General features: G+C 39.4%; 1 protein-coding gene across 3 annotated transcripts in view; it reads right to left on the bottom strand.

Moving 5' to 3' along the window:
- Positions 1-18,014, bottom strand: part of fig4a (FIG4 phosphoinositide 5-phosphatase a) — a 48,997-nt gene that overhangs the window by 21,705 nt on the left and 9,278 nt on the right. For all 3 annotated transcript variants that reach the window (XM_037085544.1, XM_037085547.1, XM_037085546.1), the window contains 9 exons: positions 16,484-16,612; positions 14,987-15,087; positions 13,520-13,682; positions 10,049-10,146; positions 5,122-5,255; positions 4,495-4,611; positions 2,152-2,197; positions 1,556-1,704; positions 485-651 (listed from right to left, as the gene is read on the bottom strand). In XM_037085544.1, the coding sequence (XP_036941439.1) occupies positions 485-651; positions 1,556-1,704; positions 2,152-2,197; positions 4,495-4,611; positions 5,122-5,255; positions 10,049-10,146; positions 13,520-13,682; positions 14,987-15,087; positions 16,484-16,612 (1,104 nt within the window). The remainder of the gene's footprint in view (positions 1-484; positions 652-1,555; positions 1,705-2,151; positions 2,198-4,494; positions 4,612-5,121; positions 5,256-10,048; positions 10,147-13,519; positions 13,683-14,986; positions 15,088-16,483; positions 16,613-18,014) is intronic.

The following is an 18,014-nucleotide window of genomic DNA, read 5'->3' on the forward strand; positions in this document are numbered from 1 at the left end:
TACTGCATACTCTTCATTTATCTATATCAGGGTTGCCAAAAGTGGGTCCTGTGGAGCAAAGTTTGTGGTCATGAGGTTCATATTGACCCACCAGATGTTTAAAGTAAAAAGGAATGAAAGAAAAATGTATAATATTTAGGCCGTTTTACTTTTTGAGAGGTAAAAATGCCATGAAGGATTACATTATCAATTCATTTTCTTTAATCTTAGCATTTTGGACGACATGCAGAGTTACACTCCACATAGAAAGTCAGTCAATTAGAAAATACAATACAATGCAATGTAGGTTTGCTTCTCAGTTGGCCCTCCCAAGAAAAAAATGTATATATTTTATATCTGGATATACTACATGTGGTTTGTTATCTACATTAAGTGTATGCAAAGGCTGCATCAGATGTAATTTAAATTTATGGATGGATTTCTGGATCACATTAATGGAAAAAGGGGGAGGAATCAAGGACCTGCATTCGTCAATGTAACGCACCTGAGAAAGCATTGCTGTAGTAGCGCGACAGTGTCTGCATGATGTCTTTGGAGTGTTGTGTCCAGGGGGCGATCTTGCGATAGGTCTTGACCCTGTGGACCAGCTGGGAGCCTCCGTACTGCAGTGACAAAGTGTCTCCGTGGTCCTCGTACAGCTCCTCGAACAACCTGGGACACACACACACGAGCACAGATAACACGCATTAACACACATTAACATACAGGTGAAATATGGTTTCAAAGCTAATCTTGGCTGTTGGTTTTATATTTTGGTGAGCTGGGGTTTTGGGGACTGAAACAGCAATTTGGTGATAAGGACATAATCAGACATGGAACAAACAAACAACACACACACACACACACACAAACATACACTTTGGTGGTGTGTGACTGCAGTATATTTCTTCATCTTATATGATAGGACAACAGAGAGGCGTTCAGGTTCAGTTCAGTTCAGTTCATTACACACTAGATCAGACTTTTTTTTTGCTCTCATTGTCAAAGTTGCGGATGAAGAACCACTCAATTTCTTACTATCTTTTGGTTTACCATTCCTGTCATGGTACCTAGCATACTACACTAAAATCTGCAGACCACAGATTGACCACTGTTGTGTTGTTGTCTAGGCTCTGATGGATTTCCGAAACACCCCCTTGTTTTTATCCGCAGCTTTCTTTATTGCAGCCTACAGCCTTGTCTCCTGGTTGTAATAAAAAACCAAAAACCAAGAGGAAAGAACACAAAATGTGTGGCTAAGCAAGTGCATAGCAGAAAAGCGAATACAAGTGGAGCAGAGGTTGATGTTTATATAACTGTATATATGTCTACAAGTTAATCAGGCAGTAAATGTGCAGTAAAGGTTACAGTGTGTGAGTAAATCAAACTAGCTGTTTCCCAAGACCAAAGTCTTTGCTGTTTTTGCCCCAATGGCTGGACATACAGAAACACTTTTTTAGCGGTAATTTTTCATTTTGTTCAAAACACTGTAAAGACATAACAAATATATATTCAAACACCCACGACAATAAGTTTTTTAATGTTGGCAAAACGTATGATAAAAAAGCAGCTTTACCTCACACAGTCAGTATCAAACTGGAGTTTGGGCTTGTCAATCATTCCCAGTGCATAAAGTTGATAGGCCAGCGCACACTTCCCAACCATGAACTGAGCAGTGTTGGTCCGATCTAGACAGTCCACGCAGTTGGTCCGCAACACACCCGTCTACAACGCCGAAAAGACTCATGAAACTACACAAACTACATTAAAGGCAATAAGTGGAATCACAGCATGAACTGTAAACGTATCTCTACATGTTTGCCTTATTCATATTAAAGAGCTCACATCATTCTAACAAGAATGTTGTACAGGGGATCAAGGTTTATATAACAAATCACCAAATCTGTTCATATGCCAAAGAATGCGCTGAACTAGCTTTATAACTGTTATGACAAATGATGTGCACCTTTTAAAAAACATCATATACAAAAGCAGCGTCCTTGGCCTCAAACCTTGTAGCATTATTCCCTCAATGACTCTATTGATAAAAAAGTCTTAGCATGTTTACACTATTGTGTTATTTCCCCTTTTTCAATGTACAAAATCTGCAAATGAGTCACTTATTTGCCCTTCAGAAAAGCTGAATAGTGACACAAAAGTTAATTCAAATACCTGCACCCGTCCACTGGCTGTGATGTGTCCACCTACATCTCCCCATCTGGGGAAAAGAAAATTATATGTAATTCAACTTAAAGAAAAGAGAGGTACATTATGTCTATTCTGCTCTTCTGCAGGTGTAATAAGTCACATTTTCCTGCTAGGAGAGGCATGATCACTTTAATAGACACCATTATAAGAATGTGCATTACAGGCTTGATACAAACATACAGTGCAGACATCTGAACCCCATAAGAATAATGAGTGCATTAACCCCATCATAAAAAACATACATTACACAGTTTGTTTTAACAGAATATTCACTTTTTACTTAAACCTTTAAGTAGAGTGTCCTTATGTTGTCAGGTGTTCATGTAAGTCATGTAAGTTGATTATTTCCTGTTTTATTTTGTATACATCCTCCTCACGTGTTTGTGTTTCACTTCCTGTCTTTGTCCTTTTCATACCCCTTTTCCCTGTTCACCTGTGTATCTAAGCATGTGTTTTCCCTTCCTTCTTGGTAGTTGGTCTGTTTTCATCCTGCGTCTCTTGCACACACATGTATCTGTTCCACATTCTTTGCGTCCTCCTCCTGTTTCTGATTTGTTCCCCCACAGCTTTTTAGTTTGACCTTGGTTTTGTATTGCTGTTTAGTTTTCTGATTTCTACTTCTTGCCTTTTTGTTGTCAGCCAGTTTTGCTAGTCAAATGTTGGATTTTGGATTGTTGGACTTTGGTTTACAGCTCTGTTATTACAGCTTGTCTTTTGTTTTGTTTTTCCTGTCTGCCTCTGAGTGTTCATATTTGGGTCCCATTTTTGCTACACATAACATCTTCTCATGTAGCTCTCATCTTAAAGCACATATACATATTTCTTAAAATGTTGTTCTGATTCTTTAACCACATTCTTTTAAATAAAAGCATGAGGAATTTTAGGTTTCAGATTTTAGCCAATTTAAAGCAGATTTTAGCCAGATAGCAAGCACCGCCTGCTTCTGGCTCTGGGGTTTTGTCTTTATTACTTCTTTTGGCCACTCAATTCAACAGCACCACTCTCATTCATCACTTTCTTTTTATAGTGCTCCACAAAAAAACAGCAACAGGCAAGTGAGAACAACTCTAAGGAAAAAGCGTTTATAAATTGTTCAGAGGAAGAGCCCTGAAGACAGATATAAAAGCTGTTGAGGGGTTGGTTTTAAAACAAAGTGTATCTCATTGCAGTATGAACTCAGAGACCTGACTGAGACCAATTAGCAATTGTAGCAGCACAACTGTATTGTGTGTGTGTGTGTGTTTGAGAAAACGTGTTTCTGAGTGTGTTGAGGTGGATGAACGGTAACAGTGTGACAAGAAAAGTAGTATTTTGTAGAAATCTCCCAGATCAGCTTCATTATTCACAATCAAATTTAGGTATGCAGTGGAGAATACAGGTGCTGTAATTGCATAAATGCATCTACATAAAAGCTTAGGAAGGAATTGGTTGTGTGTATTTATGAGAGCACATGTGCATGTGAGAGTGACAGTGAGAGCATATTACAAAGAACAGTGGATAACGTTAATGCAAAGTGAGAGTAATAAATACTGGCTACGGTGTGGTTGTTAGGTTATGTAAGAGAATGGTAATGTTGGGTGAAAGCGATTAAGACATGCGGACAATGGAAGAGGCATGCGTTAAGTACATGGACGGCAATCTACTCAGCTCGTTAGCAGAAAAACTCTCCGCGACAGAACTGCCATCGGGCATAATTTCCATTAAGAATTCATATCTGGAGGATTTCAAAATCAAGCAGTGTCGATAAATATATAATTCTGAATATGTATGAAAGGAAAAATGGATAATACAGGCTCCCTTAGAAAAAAATCTGTCTGATATGCAAATGCAGTACAGTTGGTGGTGTGGTCTTGCTCATGTTTCTTCTGTCATACAGATTCTCTCATATCACGGAGACATAATCTGCTACCATCTCTCAAGCGTCAGAGGTTGCCAAGAGCAGCTAAGTTCAAGTTTGGCTTCCTATAAAAGTGAAATGCAAGCATTTGTGTCCCCCTCTAGTCCAAACTATGTTTTTCTTCGTGTTCCTATGGTTGAATTTGGTTTGAGCTCCACTATGTAGATGATGTACAGAGTTGAAAGTACAAGGCTGTTCTCACATTCATTGCTCAAAGAGTACATTTTCTCTGAGTTAATTAAAAATGTAATTTTAAGAAGCGGGGCTTAAGAGAATAATTTGTGACATCACAAATTGTTTGAAAGCCAACCCTGATTAATTATTTCCATTCAGTTGAAGACATCCTGTATCCAACAGTAACAATATTTCCATATTCCTATATTCTGGATTTTGGACAAGAAAAGGCTTACCTGTCATCCGGTCTGATGGTATGGCAGTAGAAGTCAGAGCGATTAATGAAAAAGCCTGTTCGCTTAACCACATTCTCTGCTATCATACTCAAACGGTCCAGGACGTTGCACAACTTACTAAGAGAAATGAGAAATAAAAAGATCATGTTAATATTTTGCTCAATTAAGCAGCCAAACTCTATAGAGTTCTATATATAACTCTATGGTGCTGAGATACAATACCACTGACTTTTGTAATACTCTACACATTTTTACACAGTTCTGATGACTAAAATTACATAACTCATTTCAGAGAGGATAAAAATGTCAAATTGGACACATTTATACTTAGAAGTAGCCTACTAGCATGGTAGTTTGCCACTGTGCTGCTCTTTTTTCTTCACACTAGCTAGTCCAAAATCACAGAAGTAATTTTTTTTTCGGGATGGCTCCAGTGAGATATCATCTGGCGTCGTACTACAAATATTGCATCATGTTTAATTAAGGCATTTCATCCTTGCTGGCTGTGTTTCTGAACAATGGCATTTTCTTCTTTCCCAAGTGAGTTTGATTATATGATCAGAAAAGTATGAAGCTGATTATTAAGCACATTTAGGCTCATTTCATTGACAAAGTTATTGTCACAACCTCTTGGTGTAGCGAGCCATGTCCCAGGCGATGTAGTCAATGCTGTTTTCTGGAGGGAGGAACTGATTCAGGTTGGTCACAGCTGGGTAGAGCTCTTCGCTCAGAATCTTCTCATGTTTCCTTTTCTCCCGTTTCTGTAGCACAGCAGGGAGACATTTGTACGTCACATGTGCCGCATGACTCTCACCTTAGATTTAAAAGTGTTGATGTACAGCACATTTTTAATAGAATCGCAGATGCTTAAAAATAGGCCCCAGAGGGACACCAGCACATATAGTCAAACACGTGAATGTTCTTTGCTGATGCATTCAAAGAGATCTATTCAGGTCTGGTCCTTCTTGACCTCAGAGATAATAGAGCTGCAGATACCAATTTAAAGGATTCATGCGGCGGTACATATATGTAGTGGAGAGTGCGGAAATGAGAACAGATGCTGCAAATAAATGGGGGGTATATGAAACGAGTCGTAGGTCTGTGGGAGATTTGTGTAAATTGAATCTTATCATGCAAAGTGTAGAGTTAATGGCTTGAAATACGGTTAAAAGATTAAATTTGTGCAAGCTTGGGAATGCAGTGCTGTATGACTACTATGGTGACAGTGGTTCTTGATTCAATTCATCCATTGACACTGTTATTTTAAAATGTTAATTTCAAGCAAATATTCTGATGTGGGATATTAACAAAGTGAATGAGGAAGGACAACAAGATGCATGTGTGCATTCTGTCGATTTTGCTGCAAGTAAAAATGAATGTTAAAAATGGTTTACTTGTAGCAAACATGTCCGTTTGTACAAGTATTTTGCCAAGAGTGCTTGTGATTTTTGAATTAGCGCATAATGGATTAATCAATTAGTTGTCAACTACTAAATAATCTGCAACTATTTTGATAAACCATCAGTGGTTTGAATAATAAAAAAATACTAAATCAGAATTCTCTGATTCTCTCATTTATCGACCAAACAACTAATTGATCATGGGGAGTACTACTGTATATGAGACAAAAGTAGTATTTTGTTGCTTCAGGAGGAGGCTACAAGTAATCTGATAAATGATCAAAATACGACAGACATATCACCCCTTTTATTCCATGCATTTTTTTTCCTTTTCAAAATCTGGCAGTTTAGCCACCGAGTGACATCACTGGAGGCAATTTATTAGATCACATGCAGCTTCCAAAAGCTTGATTGCTGTTGCAGTTTTTTTCAATTACTTCTGATGTCAAGATATTTTATCATTTGAGGAAAAAACAAAACAAAACAACAACAATAAAACATTTTTTTCCTTCCATTTGTTGTTGATGAACTGTCATGCACGCAGTCTCAGACATCCTCTTTGACCTGTAGTCGCGCTGCCCATTCAATTATTTCTCCATTAAGTTATTTCTCACGTCTCTGTGCCTTTTGACTGATCACCCTGGGTGATAATGGGCTTGGATCATTTAGCAGCTCACATCTTCGTCCACACATCCAGCTGTGGCGAAGCAGCACACAGTGGCCAGTCAAATTACTGGTCCATTTCCTCTCCCAGCTTGTCATGCAGTCTGGCACATGCATACACAAACACACACACGCACATGCACACGCACACACACGCACACACACACACACACACACACACACACACACTTTCAAGGCTCTACAGATGAGAGACTAAAAATACACTTCACACATGTGCCTTCAGAAGCTTAAATCAGAATATAAATGCAGCGGTAATACTACTACTAACACTAATTACTATAATTTTCATAGGTGTTCAAGGTGGCAGTCTCAGATCATGACTGATAGCATGAGACCAAACTGTTACACATGCACGTGTACAGACACGAGCGGGGGCTGAAACCTGTAATTATTTTAATGTATAAATTTGCTGAGGCACATGTCAGATCTATATTCCTCTTCCTTCTGTGTGTGTTTTAGTTCTATATTGAGTGTTAGTTGCTACCATTTTGGACAGAGATTTTAATCATAAAAGATCCCCCTGAGTAAATTAGAATGAATACAATAAACATTGAGAAAAATAAAATTAAATAAATCAATGTGAGGAGAGTGAAAGTTATCTCCTGCAGTCAAAACAAATGGACCCTAATTAAGTTAGCTGGCTGGAAAAGGGATTCACATGCTCGGCCATGTGCACTCTTACTCTTCCTCATATGCGCTGAAACACCCACCCATGACAGAACCACGCACCCGTAACGGAGTTGACACCACTGCTGTGCCGACCCCCAGTCACCACCATGATGAACTGTCATGATTTCATGGTTAATAGCCAATTCCTTCCACTTTCTGTCTTTTCTGGGATAAGGAAGGGGGGGTGTACACTGTATAAGAGGGGCGTCCCCTCCCTTACTCCCCACAGTCTCCACATATCACATGGCTGCAGCTTGTGCGGACCTAGGAGGTCTGTGATTGGTCCCTCGCCTCACAGCTCCCCTTGGGAGTGACAACGTGAGGAGCTTGAAACCCAAGCCACAGAGTGTGTGGCTGTGTGCCCAAGTGTGTCCATGTGTGTATGCCAAAAAGGCAATGTACACATTACCACTAGAGCATTAGCTCGGATGAATAAGAAAAAGGAGAATCGGCATAAATAAGTCGTGCGTGCAACCTCTGTTTACTTAACTGTGTATTTGGGTAAGATTGAGTGGCTGGCAGCATTTTATTAACTTTTCCATCCTTCATCATTACTATGTTGCTGGATTTATTTCTTTTCATATTATATTCCTATTATATTTCATAATTCAGGAGCCGTTTGATAATGAATTCTTATTTTACAGAACAATAATGTGAAGGTTCAACATGTGCAAACAGTCACATGTGTCAGCAGGTGTACGTGTGCATTGTTGCCCTTCCGTCCATCGTTGCCGTGTGAGTTTTTGAAGTGATGCAGAGAGAGACTAAGATTCAAGTTAACATTTCAACTGCTAGTAATCACCAACCACCACGAAATTCTCCCAGGATGGTAAAAGTCTCCACAGCAACAACTAAACCCCAATTATCAGTCCAGCTCTTGAACAATTACACAATCACGACCTGCGGCATTAGATAATAACCTGTGAAGTGATTCCACAAACTGGGCATTTTTCATCCCAAGACACTTGAATAATCCATAAAGATCCACTTCTGTATCTTACATAACCCTCACACAATTCTAAAATAATAAATTCTGGCATTATAAAACATGAATTTCATTATATCTCTACAGATCTGTATACAGCTATTGACTGACAGTTTCCAGTGGAACACTCTTGCTTCTCATCTCTCCAGTGACAATGGTAAGCACGTGGATGATTCCACATTTCTATCACTGAAACTGTCCTGAATGTATAACTAAGAAGTACCCTTCAGCATGTGCTATATGCCTGCAGCTTTATATTGTAATTCTCTCAGTTTCTGACATATACAAGCTCAAAGCATTAGAGTTTCTTTGACACTTGAGTCAAATACCTCAAGGCAATCATTAGAGAGACTGTCTGTGTGTTAAAATTCAAATCAAAAAAATGTATGAACATGTGTTTTATTGATGTCAAGTAGGGGTGTAACAATTCATCTACTACATCGATGAATCCATTTATATTCCTACGATCCAACTACATTGATCTTTGCTCAGCAAGTTGGCCTTCCAGGCAACATATATCAATTAAAAATCGCTTGAAATGGTAAAGAATTGATTCTATCGATACTAGGAAACTGCACTTTGGACTTAAGCAAGGCAAACTTTAAGGATGTGTGTTTTTTAAGCATTTTTAATGATAAAGACACATTAAACGTTACTTGATTCAGTCATCAGTCATCAGCACGTGCCGGCAGCAGCGCGAATCTTAGAACAACCCAGCAAAACGCAGCATGGTGGATGGCAGAGGAGATGGCGAGTGTGTGTGGAAACACTCAGGGTTTTGCAAAGACGGAGATGTTCTAATTAAGATGCTTGCTGTTCGTAGAATATGTAAAACCATGTAAAAAACATGGCAAAACAACTGATCTCTCCAACAACCTACTAAGGCGGCAAGGCGTCATGGGACTTCACACAACGCTGACTGTCCAGGCACTTCTTGCAGCGTTACTGCTGTAGCAGCAGCGCAAGGTAACGTCAGCTCTGCAGAATGTCGGTTGCACTCTGTTTTTGGTATTACTAATGTACTCTTTTTACGTTGTAAACAACAGCAGAAGTAGCAAGTAAACCTACTGCTAAGTTAACCTGAAGAAATATTGGTTGCACTTACTATACTTTTTTTATATTGAAAATGAGAGCAGAAAAGGTTAACCTCCTCGTTGCACTTCATTCAAATAAAAGGTTAATACATTTGCCATTAATTGTTGTTGACTTGTTATATTCATAATTAACTTAAACCTGATTCCCTTACAAGAAACAACAGGGATCTAGGAAACTTCACTTGCACTGTCCAGTATCCAGGTATTTATTTCACAGTCACATTGGTTGAATTTTAGGCTAAAAAGTTACTGAATCAATTTAAAGTCACTGAATCGTATCGGATTGTATCGTTGTAAATGAACCAAGATTGTATCGGCAACCACGAATCGTGATACGAATCAAATCGTTGTTAAAATGAATCGTTACACCCCTAATGTAAAGATTTGAATATAAGTGCTGATTTGTGTAACTGCAGGAGATCCACGTGAGCAATAATATCAAAAAGACTTCTGCTCTTGATAAGGTTATCGAATATCTTTTTATTGCCATTTAACTCTTTTTCTGTGTATCTTTCAGCTGTTTTAATTGTAGTGACAGTAATTTCCTGTATGCAATAATAAAAACATGTGTTTTTGTTATTGCAACTGTTCAGGAAATAGTCATATGTACACAGCATATGCCACAGTTGAAATGAGGACGCAAAAAGGCGTGTGCGTCTGTGTGCATGTGCCTGTGTGTGTGTGTGTGTGTGTGTGTGTGTGTATGAGTGTGAGTGTGTTACCTTGACAAGGTTGAGGATGATAATAGGAGAGCCAAACCGTTGCAGCATCTGGTCAAAGTGGAGGCCAGCGACGTGGGCGTATGGGTCAGCTTGGTCCACTGAAAAAGAGAAGTCAGATCAGTTGTGTAACAGTTAGGGCCTTCAGGACATCAAATGTTATTGAAGAATCAGTTAATGAATTCACCGTGTGAGATGTGAAAGTAGCTATTTCAACACGGCAGCTTCGCTCATCTCCACACTCCCGATATTTTCACATTCAACGCGGGGAAATTAGGGTTTATTTCAAACAAACAAGAGTTGAATTGTGGGAACTGTGAAGAGACTAACCAAGATTGTGTTGGTGAGTGTCATTTTGAGTTTCTGTCAACTTTGAATGAAGTGTGTTTTAAGACGAAAAATGCACATGCCGCACTTTGACACTCAATTGCCCTGAATGATTACACTGCAGCATTTTGGTGGCTGCAGGCTGCAGCGCTCTTGCACAATACTGGACCAATCTCAAAAATGGATTGCCCTATTGGTCAACTAGACATAACACAGAAAAACAGGGTCTGGATTGACGGATAAAAATACCCTTGAAGTCGCCTTAAATGATACATAATCTTATGCCATCAAATCGTGTCTGGTGACTCTGCTGAAAGTGTTTTTAACAAAAACTGGATCCAGCTTCCCCACAAAACTCAACACAGCTTCTTCACTAAATTAAGAAAGATTAAAAAGTAGGTAGAAGAACTAACTTGCTTGAACAAGACCAGTCTGCTTCATGCAGACACACACACTGAGCAAAGTTAATTCTGACCCCTGCCTCTTGTTCACTGTTACATCCGTTCACCTACATTTCCATTCTTTCACTCTTCATTTTGAAATTACATTTAATGCCTCCATTTGCCACTTTCCGCTGAGCCCAACACATGTGGCCTGCCGCCAAATTGAACCATTGAAGCAGCCAAAATAAAGATCAGAAGAAATAGGTCAGGTCATCCTACAGTGTATCTCGCACAGTTGCTCTCGAAACCGCCAAGTTCGCTCCACTACCATCTCATCATCCACTGAGCTCTTACTCAGGCCTGGAGGTCAATGAGAGCTAATGGTAACGTAAAGAGACGACAGCCTATAACATTCTTATTGTACCTTGGGATGGGCATGTTTATAATGAGGATGATGATGAAGGCACCTATTCAGGTCATCTCCCTCACAACTGAAACGTTTGCCCACTTTAAGCCGGTCATAAACACACTATACACTGCATATATACTCTTATGTCACAAGAAGACTTGACATTCATAGTATAGACAAGACAATGGGCGATGCATTGACTGATTTGGCCGCATGTACTCTGCAGTCACAGACACTGAGCTCAAACTCTCTATTTATCATGTCTCTGACCTAGATTCATCTAATAGGTGTCATTCTATGTAGCACACATCACAGTCAAATAAATATTACAACTGTATTGAACAAGGGCATTTATGTAAGTTTTGCTATACTCAAGGTAGCATCAGCCTTACAAAACCCAAGTTTAGTAGTTGTTTTTGCTGCTAAAAATCAAATCATGCGAAACACAAATTTAAAAAGGAATTTTAAAGAGTCTTTTGGCAAAAATCTACTCATGTCATTCTTTGTAAGTAAATTAGCAGAAAAGCTAGTGCAGGTTGTTCAATATTTGTGGCTCCTTAGACTAAAAGTGCAATATGCAACAATTAGACACCTATCGACTTCACACTCCAAACAAAACGGGGGCAGTACATCACCAGGGTAACCCTTAACTGCTGCTAACTGTAGCTGCCTTTAGCCAATTAGCTCATTTAGCTGTAAAACTGGCCAGCTGTCTGTAATTGAAGTTAGTAGTTTCAGTATTGTTTATAATGCTAGCACTGAAGCTTCAGGTTGCCAGTGGGATGAGGGGAGTACACAGAACACAGAGCGTGTAATTGACGAAGCTGATGTGTATAATGTAGAATGGGAATTGTTCCACCTTCTGGAAAATGCACTTTGGTCACTTTGTTTCTGAGGGCTAGATGACAGAATCAGTATCACTCTCATGTCTGCCAGTGAGAACCACAGACACTTAGCTTAACATAGCACAACAGCTATAAAGCAAAGCCTAGCAGAAAGGAAGCCATCGCCCTCAGCCTACAAAGTGAAATATTAGCGTAGTCTTAAAAATGAAAGTTTCTGCCTTAATGACACGCTAATAAGATAACGCTTTAGGTATATGCAAGTTGCACAATTCTTTCTGCAAAAACTTTTCTTATTTTGTCCAATAAATGTGTATGGTACATTGTAAAAAGCATTGTGTTGTATGTCTGCACCTGCATATAAATAATTTGCCTAATAAAAGCTCAAATTAAAATGCTTATCCTACTAATCCTTCAGTGCAAAAACTGAAGTGTAAAGACTGTAATCCATGAAGCAAACCTGACATGAATAATTTCTTGACTCTGCTCAAGTGAATGGCAAATAAGTGATGTGAAGGCAAAGATATCATTCAAAAGAGGACGTGAACAAGACGACAAAGCCAAGGGCAAACGGTGTCAAGCTACAGTACATGTTCACATGGGAATATAAACTGATGGTGCAAGAATTGGGCAGTATTTCGGAAATGTCAGATAAGGACTGTCAAAGGGGGAGCAGGATGATGAGGTAAGTTGATACACAGAGGGATCTTAGGGACACGCTCAGTGTCTATCTCACACAGGCAAATGTCATCTGGGGATGAATTAAAGGGCAAACTGGGGGAAAGAGATTATGATTTGTTACAGGCATTGTACACATGCAGGCACCAATGTCTTCCAGAAACACACAAACACAAACACCAGAAAGTCTCTCTGATGTCATCAGTCTCAGGGACCTGATCACCTCCCTCTGGCCTCGGTTTTGTGTTTTTATCCTGCTCATGATGAGACAAGAGAATGGACACAAAGATGAGAACCGAGAGGGGGGGTGTCCTGTCTTCACCTATTTCGTTTTTATTCCTTTTAATCTGTGTCCCAGTGGTTGAGAAGAATGGCCCGAGCATGAAGCCGCTTTCTTTTTTTTTTAGGCATTTTTTTCCAATTACATCCTTCCTCCGTCCCTACAAGGTCATTTCTGGACCTGTAGAGCTGCGACAATGAATACATTTAGTATTATAAACATTAATAGGTAAACACCTACTGCGGTGCTCAACACCTAACCCCACGAAGAGGATATGTCAGTATGTTCCATTTGCTATCTGTCTATATGTATAAGGGAGAGTGGATGAGATGTTCAATCTAAGCCTAAGCAACCCACTATCTACCTTTTTCATTATAAAGCAGATGTTCAGTACCTTAAGCAGCAAAAAGGTTATCAATATTATAGGGCCATGATACTATTTTAAGACAATATACAACACAACAAATGATGTTTGATATATCAAACACTATTCTGATACTGGACACAAAGACATATAAGATAAGACAGACATCTGGTGTTTAGCAGGAGTCTTACATCGTATTGGAGGTTTCGGCATCATGGTAGAAATGTCCTGGGACCAGTAGAGTGGGACAGAACCTCGCACCTGGACGTATGAGGAGTAACTTCCTGCTGTGAAAGACATAACTGAGGCGTCATGGACGATCTGCTCAGTCTCAACCTCATTAGCCACGTCCCCCTGAAAAAGACAACAGGAAATCGTAAAGACACCACAGCAATGGATAAGAAAAAAAATCCCCCCATAGGGTTCATTTAGGGGCTGTTCTAGAGTCTTCCTTCATATCACATGATCTTAATCAGTAGATGGTGTTTTTCCAAGTTGTCATGGAATTGCAGATTTCCATTTTTTTCAAGGATTTGTTATTCATGTCGAATTAGCAATCTAGATCCTGATCTCATCCATCTGAGGATCTGAGGATAAACTCTCGAGCAGCTATTTATCCACTGCTCTCCAGGGCACTAATGAAGTTTGAACTTCAGCTTTTAAGCCAACATAGAAGAGACAAGTGGAACTGTCTTTTATGTCTCTTGAAAGACTAATAAAGGACTGAAAATGGAAGTTAAGTAGCTGTTCTCAAGCTTTTCTTCATATCACCTTCATAGTCCACAAAATATTTCATTGCAGCATTCTCCACAACAACTGGGAAAGATCGGGATGTTTTGAATTGGCTCCATGCAGCTCATCCGGCGTAATCCAACGTCCGCGGCTACTTCAGACTGGGCACTCGCTTATGCTTTTAGTGGCCAAAGTGACGATTTCTGCCTTTGTTAAAGGTTTCCTTTTTGAAATCGATTTGGGAATCTTGGGGCTTCTGGTGACTTGGATTAGATTATGACTGAATCGAAATTTTTTGGGTGGAATTATCCTTTTAAAAAAATGTCATCATGCACAAATCCGGGGCAGGACACTCCACTTGCTGTTGAAGATCATGTGATACAAGCAAAAGCTCCAAAGCAGCTACTTAATGAACCTTATGTTGAGAGCCTCTTATCAAGTAATCCACACTTTTAGCCTTCAGGCCTTTGTTCACAGCAGACATCAGAGGGCAGGGTGACCTCAGCCATAATTCATAATAATATTTCAATAAGGGCTGCACATGCTTTTATTAGTTCCCCGACACAGCTAATTATTATTACAAAAGGAAGAGGAGCCTTTTCACAATATTAATTACACCTGTGCTTTTCCTACTACGACAAGTCAAACACTTTGATGTAATGAGGGCCAATCATACATAATGCCAGAATGTAGGCTGTGACTAATGTAATCTCAGGATAGCAGTCCCAATAGAAGGAAAAAATCTATGTTTGTTCCTCCTCTCTCCTCCCACCACAAACCCACACAGACACTCATGCATACTCAAGGAAGAGGCAGCGGGTCAAATTAACCCCCTGTGATCAATCTGAGTCATCACAATCATTGCGGTGGCCCTCAGACCTGCCTCCACTATCTATTCTTCCCTGTTGCCTCGGCAACAGCTGTACCTCGCAGTTGGCTCCTCTTTTGAGGAAGCGGGTCCCGGCGAATTTGCTTGAGCGCCTGGCAATGAGGGTGATGTGAACCGGCCGGCCGTAGATCAGAAGTTCTGCAGGTGGGTGGGTCAAGGAGAAATCATAGTAATAATGCAGTGCTGATAACATTACACAGTGAAACTGTTTATAAATACATACACACACACACACACACACACACACACACACACACACACACACAAACAGGCTCACGTACACATATGTACGTCATAGTTCTTAATTTGTCTTGTTTGAAGTCCCCTGGAACTTACCCTCCCTCACCACACTCATATATCAGGCCTCATCCACCAATATGGTGGTAACCATGGTAATAACAACAGGGAAATTATCATCAAGCCAAATTAAGAGCAATTAGATTACTGAGAACAGTAATAAGAGCAATTAGATCAATAAAAACAATAATAAGAGCAATTAGATCAATAAAAACAATAATAAGAGCAATTAGATCAATAAGAAAAATAAAAATGTGATGTAATGTAAAATGTTAACACAGAGTATTAAAAAGACTTGTGAGCATCAATCTGAAACAGGTCCAAATCAAATATGATTTTTTTTCTAATCTAAAGCATGAAAATGTTTTTTTTTTTCCCAAATGAAGCTGTTGTTCCCTGTCCACATCAGTATCTCCTCATCAGCCCCAAATTTCTGCATTTACTCCATCTGCTGAGTCTCCTCTCACTGCACCTATCTGCCCTCTAATTCTCTTAGAAAAACAGGACTGACAGCCAAACAGTTTCCGGGAATCGTCTAAACTCAAAGCACCCACACAGTGTCACCGTGGCAGCCCGCTGCCTGATTGAGGACGGTGTTGACAGCCGCACAGACTGTAAAGTGCACCTCAGCTTTCTGGCCTACAGCAACACAAAAGTGCAAAAGATGGCTTCAAAATATCAATCAAACATAGAAGTAACTTTTTTGACTAAAAGGTGTAAAGGCAACAAGGCTTAGTGTGATTTATGCATCGGAGACGTGATGGTAAATGATTGAAATCTGAAACCCGAACCTAAGGCGGACTTTTACCATAATAAATCAGACTGTTTACCTCAGCTCCAGTCAAGCTCAAAGCCCCTCTGCGGCAGCAACTCATGCATCAATACTACAAAAGCGTCTCAAAAAAAATCCTGAGGAAATGATTCATGGAGAGCTTAAAACAAATCCCCAGTATGCGGCTTGTGTCTGGTAAAATCTTCAAAGCAACAGCTACAGTAGCACTGAAATGAAGAGCTAATAAAAACAAAACAACAAAAAAAAAAGCATAGGAGGACTAAGAGTACACACAAAGGACGACATTGTGAGGGATACATTTGCGTCTGATGTCCGATTTTAAGTTCCTGTGCTGCACAATTAGTGAGGCATATTTTCCTAATGTTTTAAAAAACATCATGCATCATGCAAAATCAGCACACATAGACACATGAATAAACTGACTTGACACTGCTCAAAGGATACTGGACTGGCCACAGAAGCCGTGGATTATATACATGAGCCAGTCGTGATGCACTATGTCCTTGACTCGTTCCAGCAGCTTCCCGTTCCACACGTACTTGTAGTACGGCTCGTTCTGGATGCCATAAACCACTGTGGCGGAGGAGTAGGGACACATAAAATCTCTGAATCAGACTAAATTATCAGTTAGGAAGCACCAAATGGAAAAAGGCTGAGGTGACACAGGCTGTGGAACAAGAGCATGATAAGAAACACTTGTATAATGTTGCAGTAAATTGGATAAAGCTTGTGTGATGGCACTAAAATACACATGGCACAAATGACTCATCAGCCAAGGAAAGTCAAGTTAATTTTGAATCGATTTTCAATGTAACATGCAAATATGCAGGAAAAACTGACACATCAGTGACTTTCCCCTGTTTACAGGAATTACTGGAAAAAAAAAATTCGCAAACATTATCTTTAATTTGTTATGTGCGCAGGTTCATTCCCTGAAACGAGTGCAGTAGCCTAAAGGTAGCAGCAGTCCGTAGTCGCAGCTCCTAACAACGATGGGGGTTGTAGGTTTTTTTGCACTGCCAGGGATAAGTGGAGGGGAAGGGGAGGGGGTGTCTCAGTGGGGAGTTATACTGTGGGACCACCACCTCCTGAGGTATAAAGTGATATTACAAGACAGGATGGGCCAGGGCTAGTTAATTAGCATGCAAACTACAGTAGATATCTCTGCAACACAATACATGGACCACTTTAAACAAAATGTCAAAAACTGTTTGTCCTCCACATTATGTTCATATCTTAGTTAACTTTTGAATGTTTTTAAACTTAAAACATTTTTGTGTTCGATATTTGGTCAAAATTGACATTAAACCTAATATGACCTTTTTTTAATTTCTTCGAAAAAAGTTGCAAAAACCACAAAACAGAGCTAAAAACAGCAGAGCAACAGTCAGCTTTATCACTGAGTCAAGACAGCTAGCCGATTTATTGAGCAAGAGCTAGCTAAAATCATCGTTAGCCTGGCTAAAAGGAAAGTTAAATTTACTTACAGATTTTTTTCCCCTGCTGTTACTAAAGTTGAAGTTGAAAAATATTATTTTTGGTGAGCTAAGAATCTTGCTAATTAGTTTAGAGCTGAATGAGGCACTTGCTAATTGTGATGACAAAAAAACCCCAAAACAATTAAACTCCTGCTAAGCGTAACTAGCTTTGGCAGATTTTAGTACCTGCCTTATCAGGTTTTATCTCATATGGAATTCATTATTTGGTGACATTAAGCTACCCATCACATACATAAGTTATGAAAACTGATACCGATACAAATATTAGTAGCATTTGGAAAGACCTTGAGTAATAAAGATCATAGGGAGATTTAATTCCTCTATGCTATAAGAGCAGATAATCAAAACAGATGTGAACAAACTTGTCAAAATGAACAATAAAAATAAAAAAGAAGATACTGCATTTTACACTTTCCTTTCATGAAGATAATCCAAAGGTAGTGTGCAATTTCAATATTATGTAGGTTTCATGGCAA

Source organism: Acanthopagrus latus, chromosome 22, assembly GCF_904848185.1.
Source record: "Acanthopagrus latus isolate v.2019 chromosome 22, fAcaLat1.1, whole genome shotgun sequence".
Lineage (NCBI taxonomy): Eukaryota > Metazoa > Chordata > Actinopteri > Spariformes > Sparidae > Acanthopagrus > Acanthopagrus latus.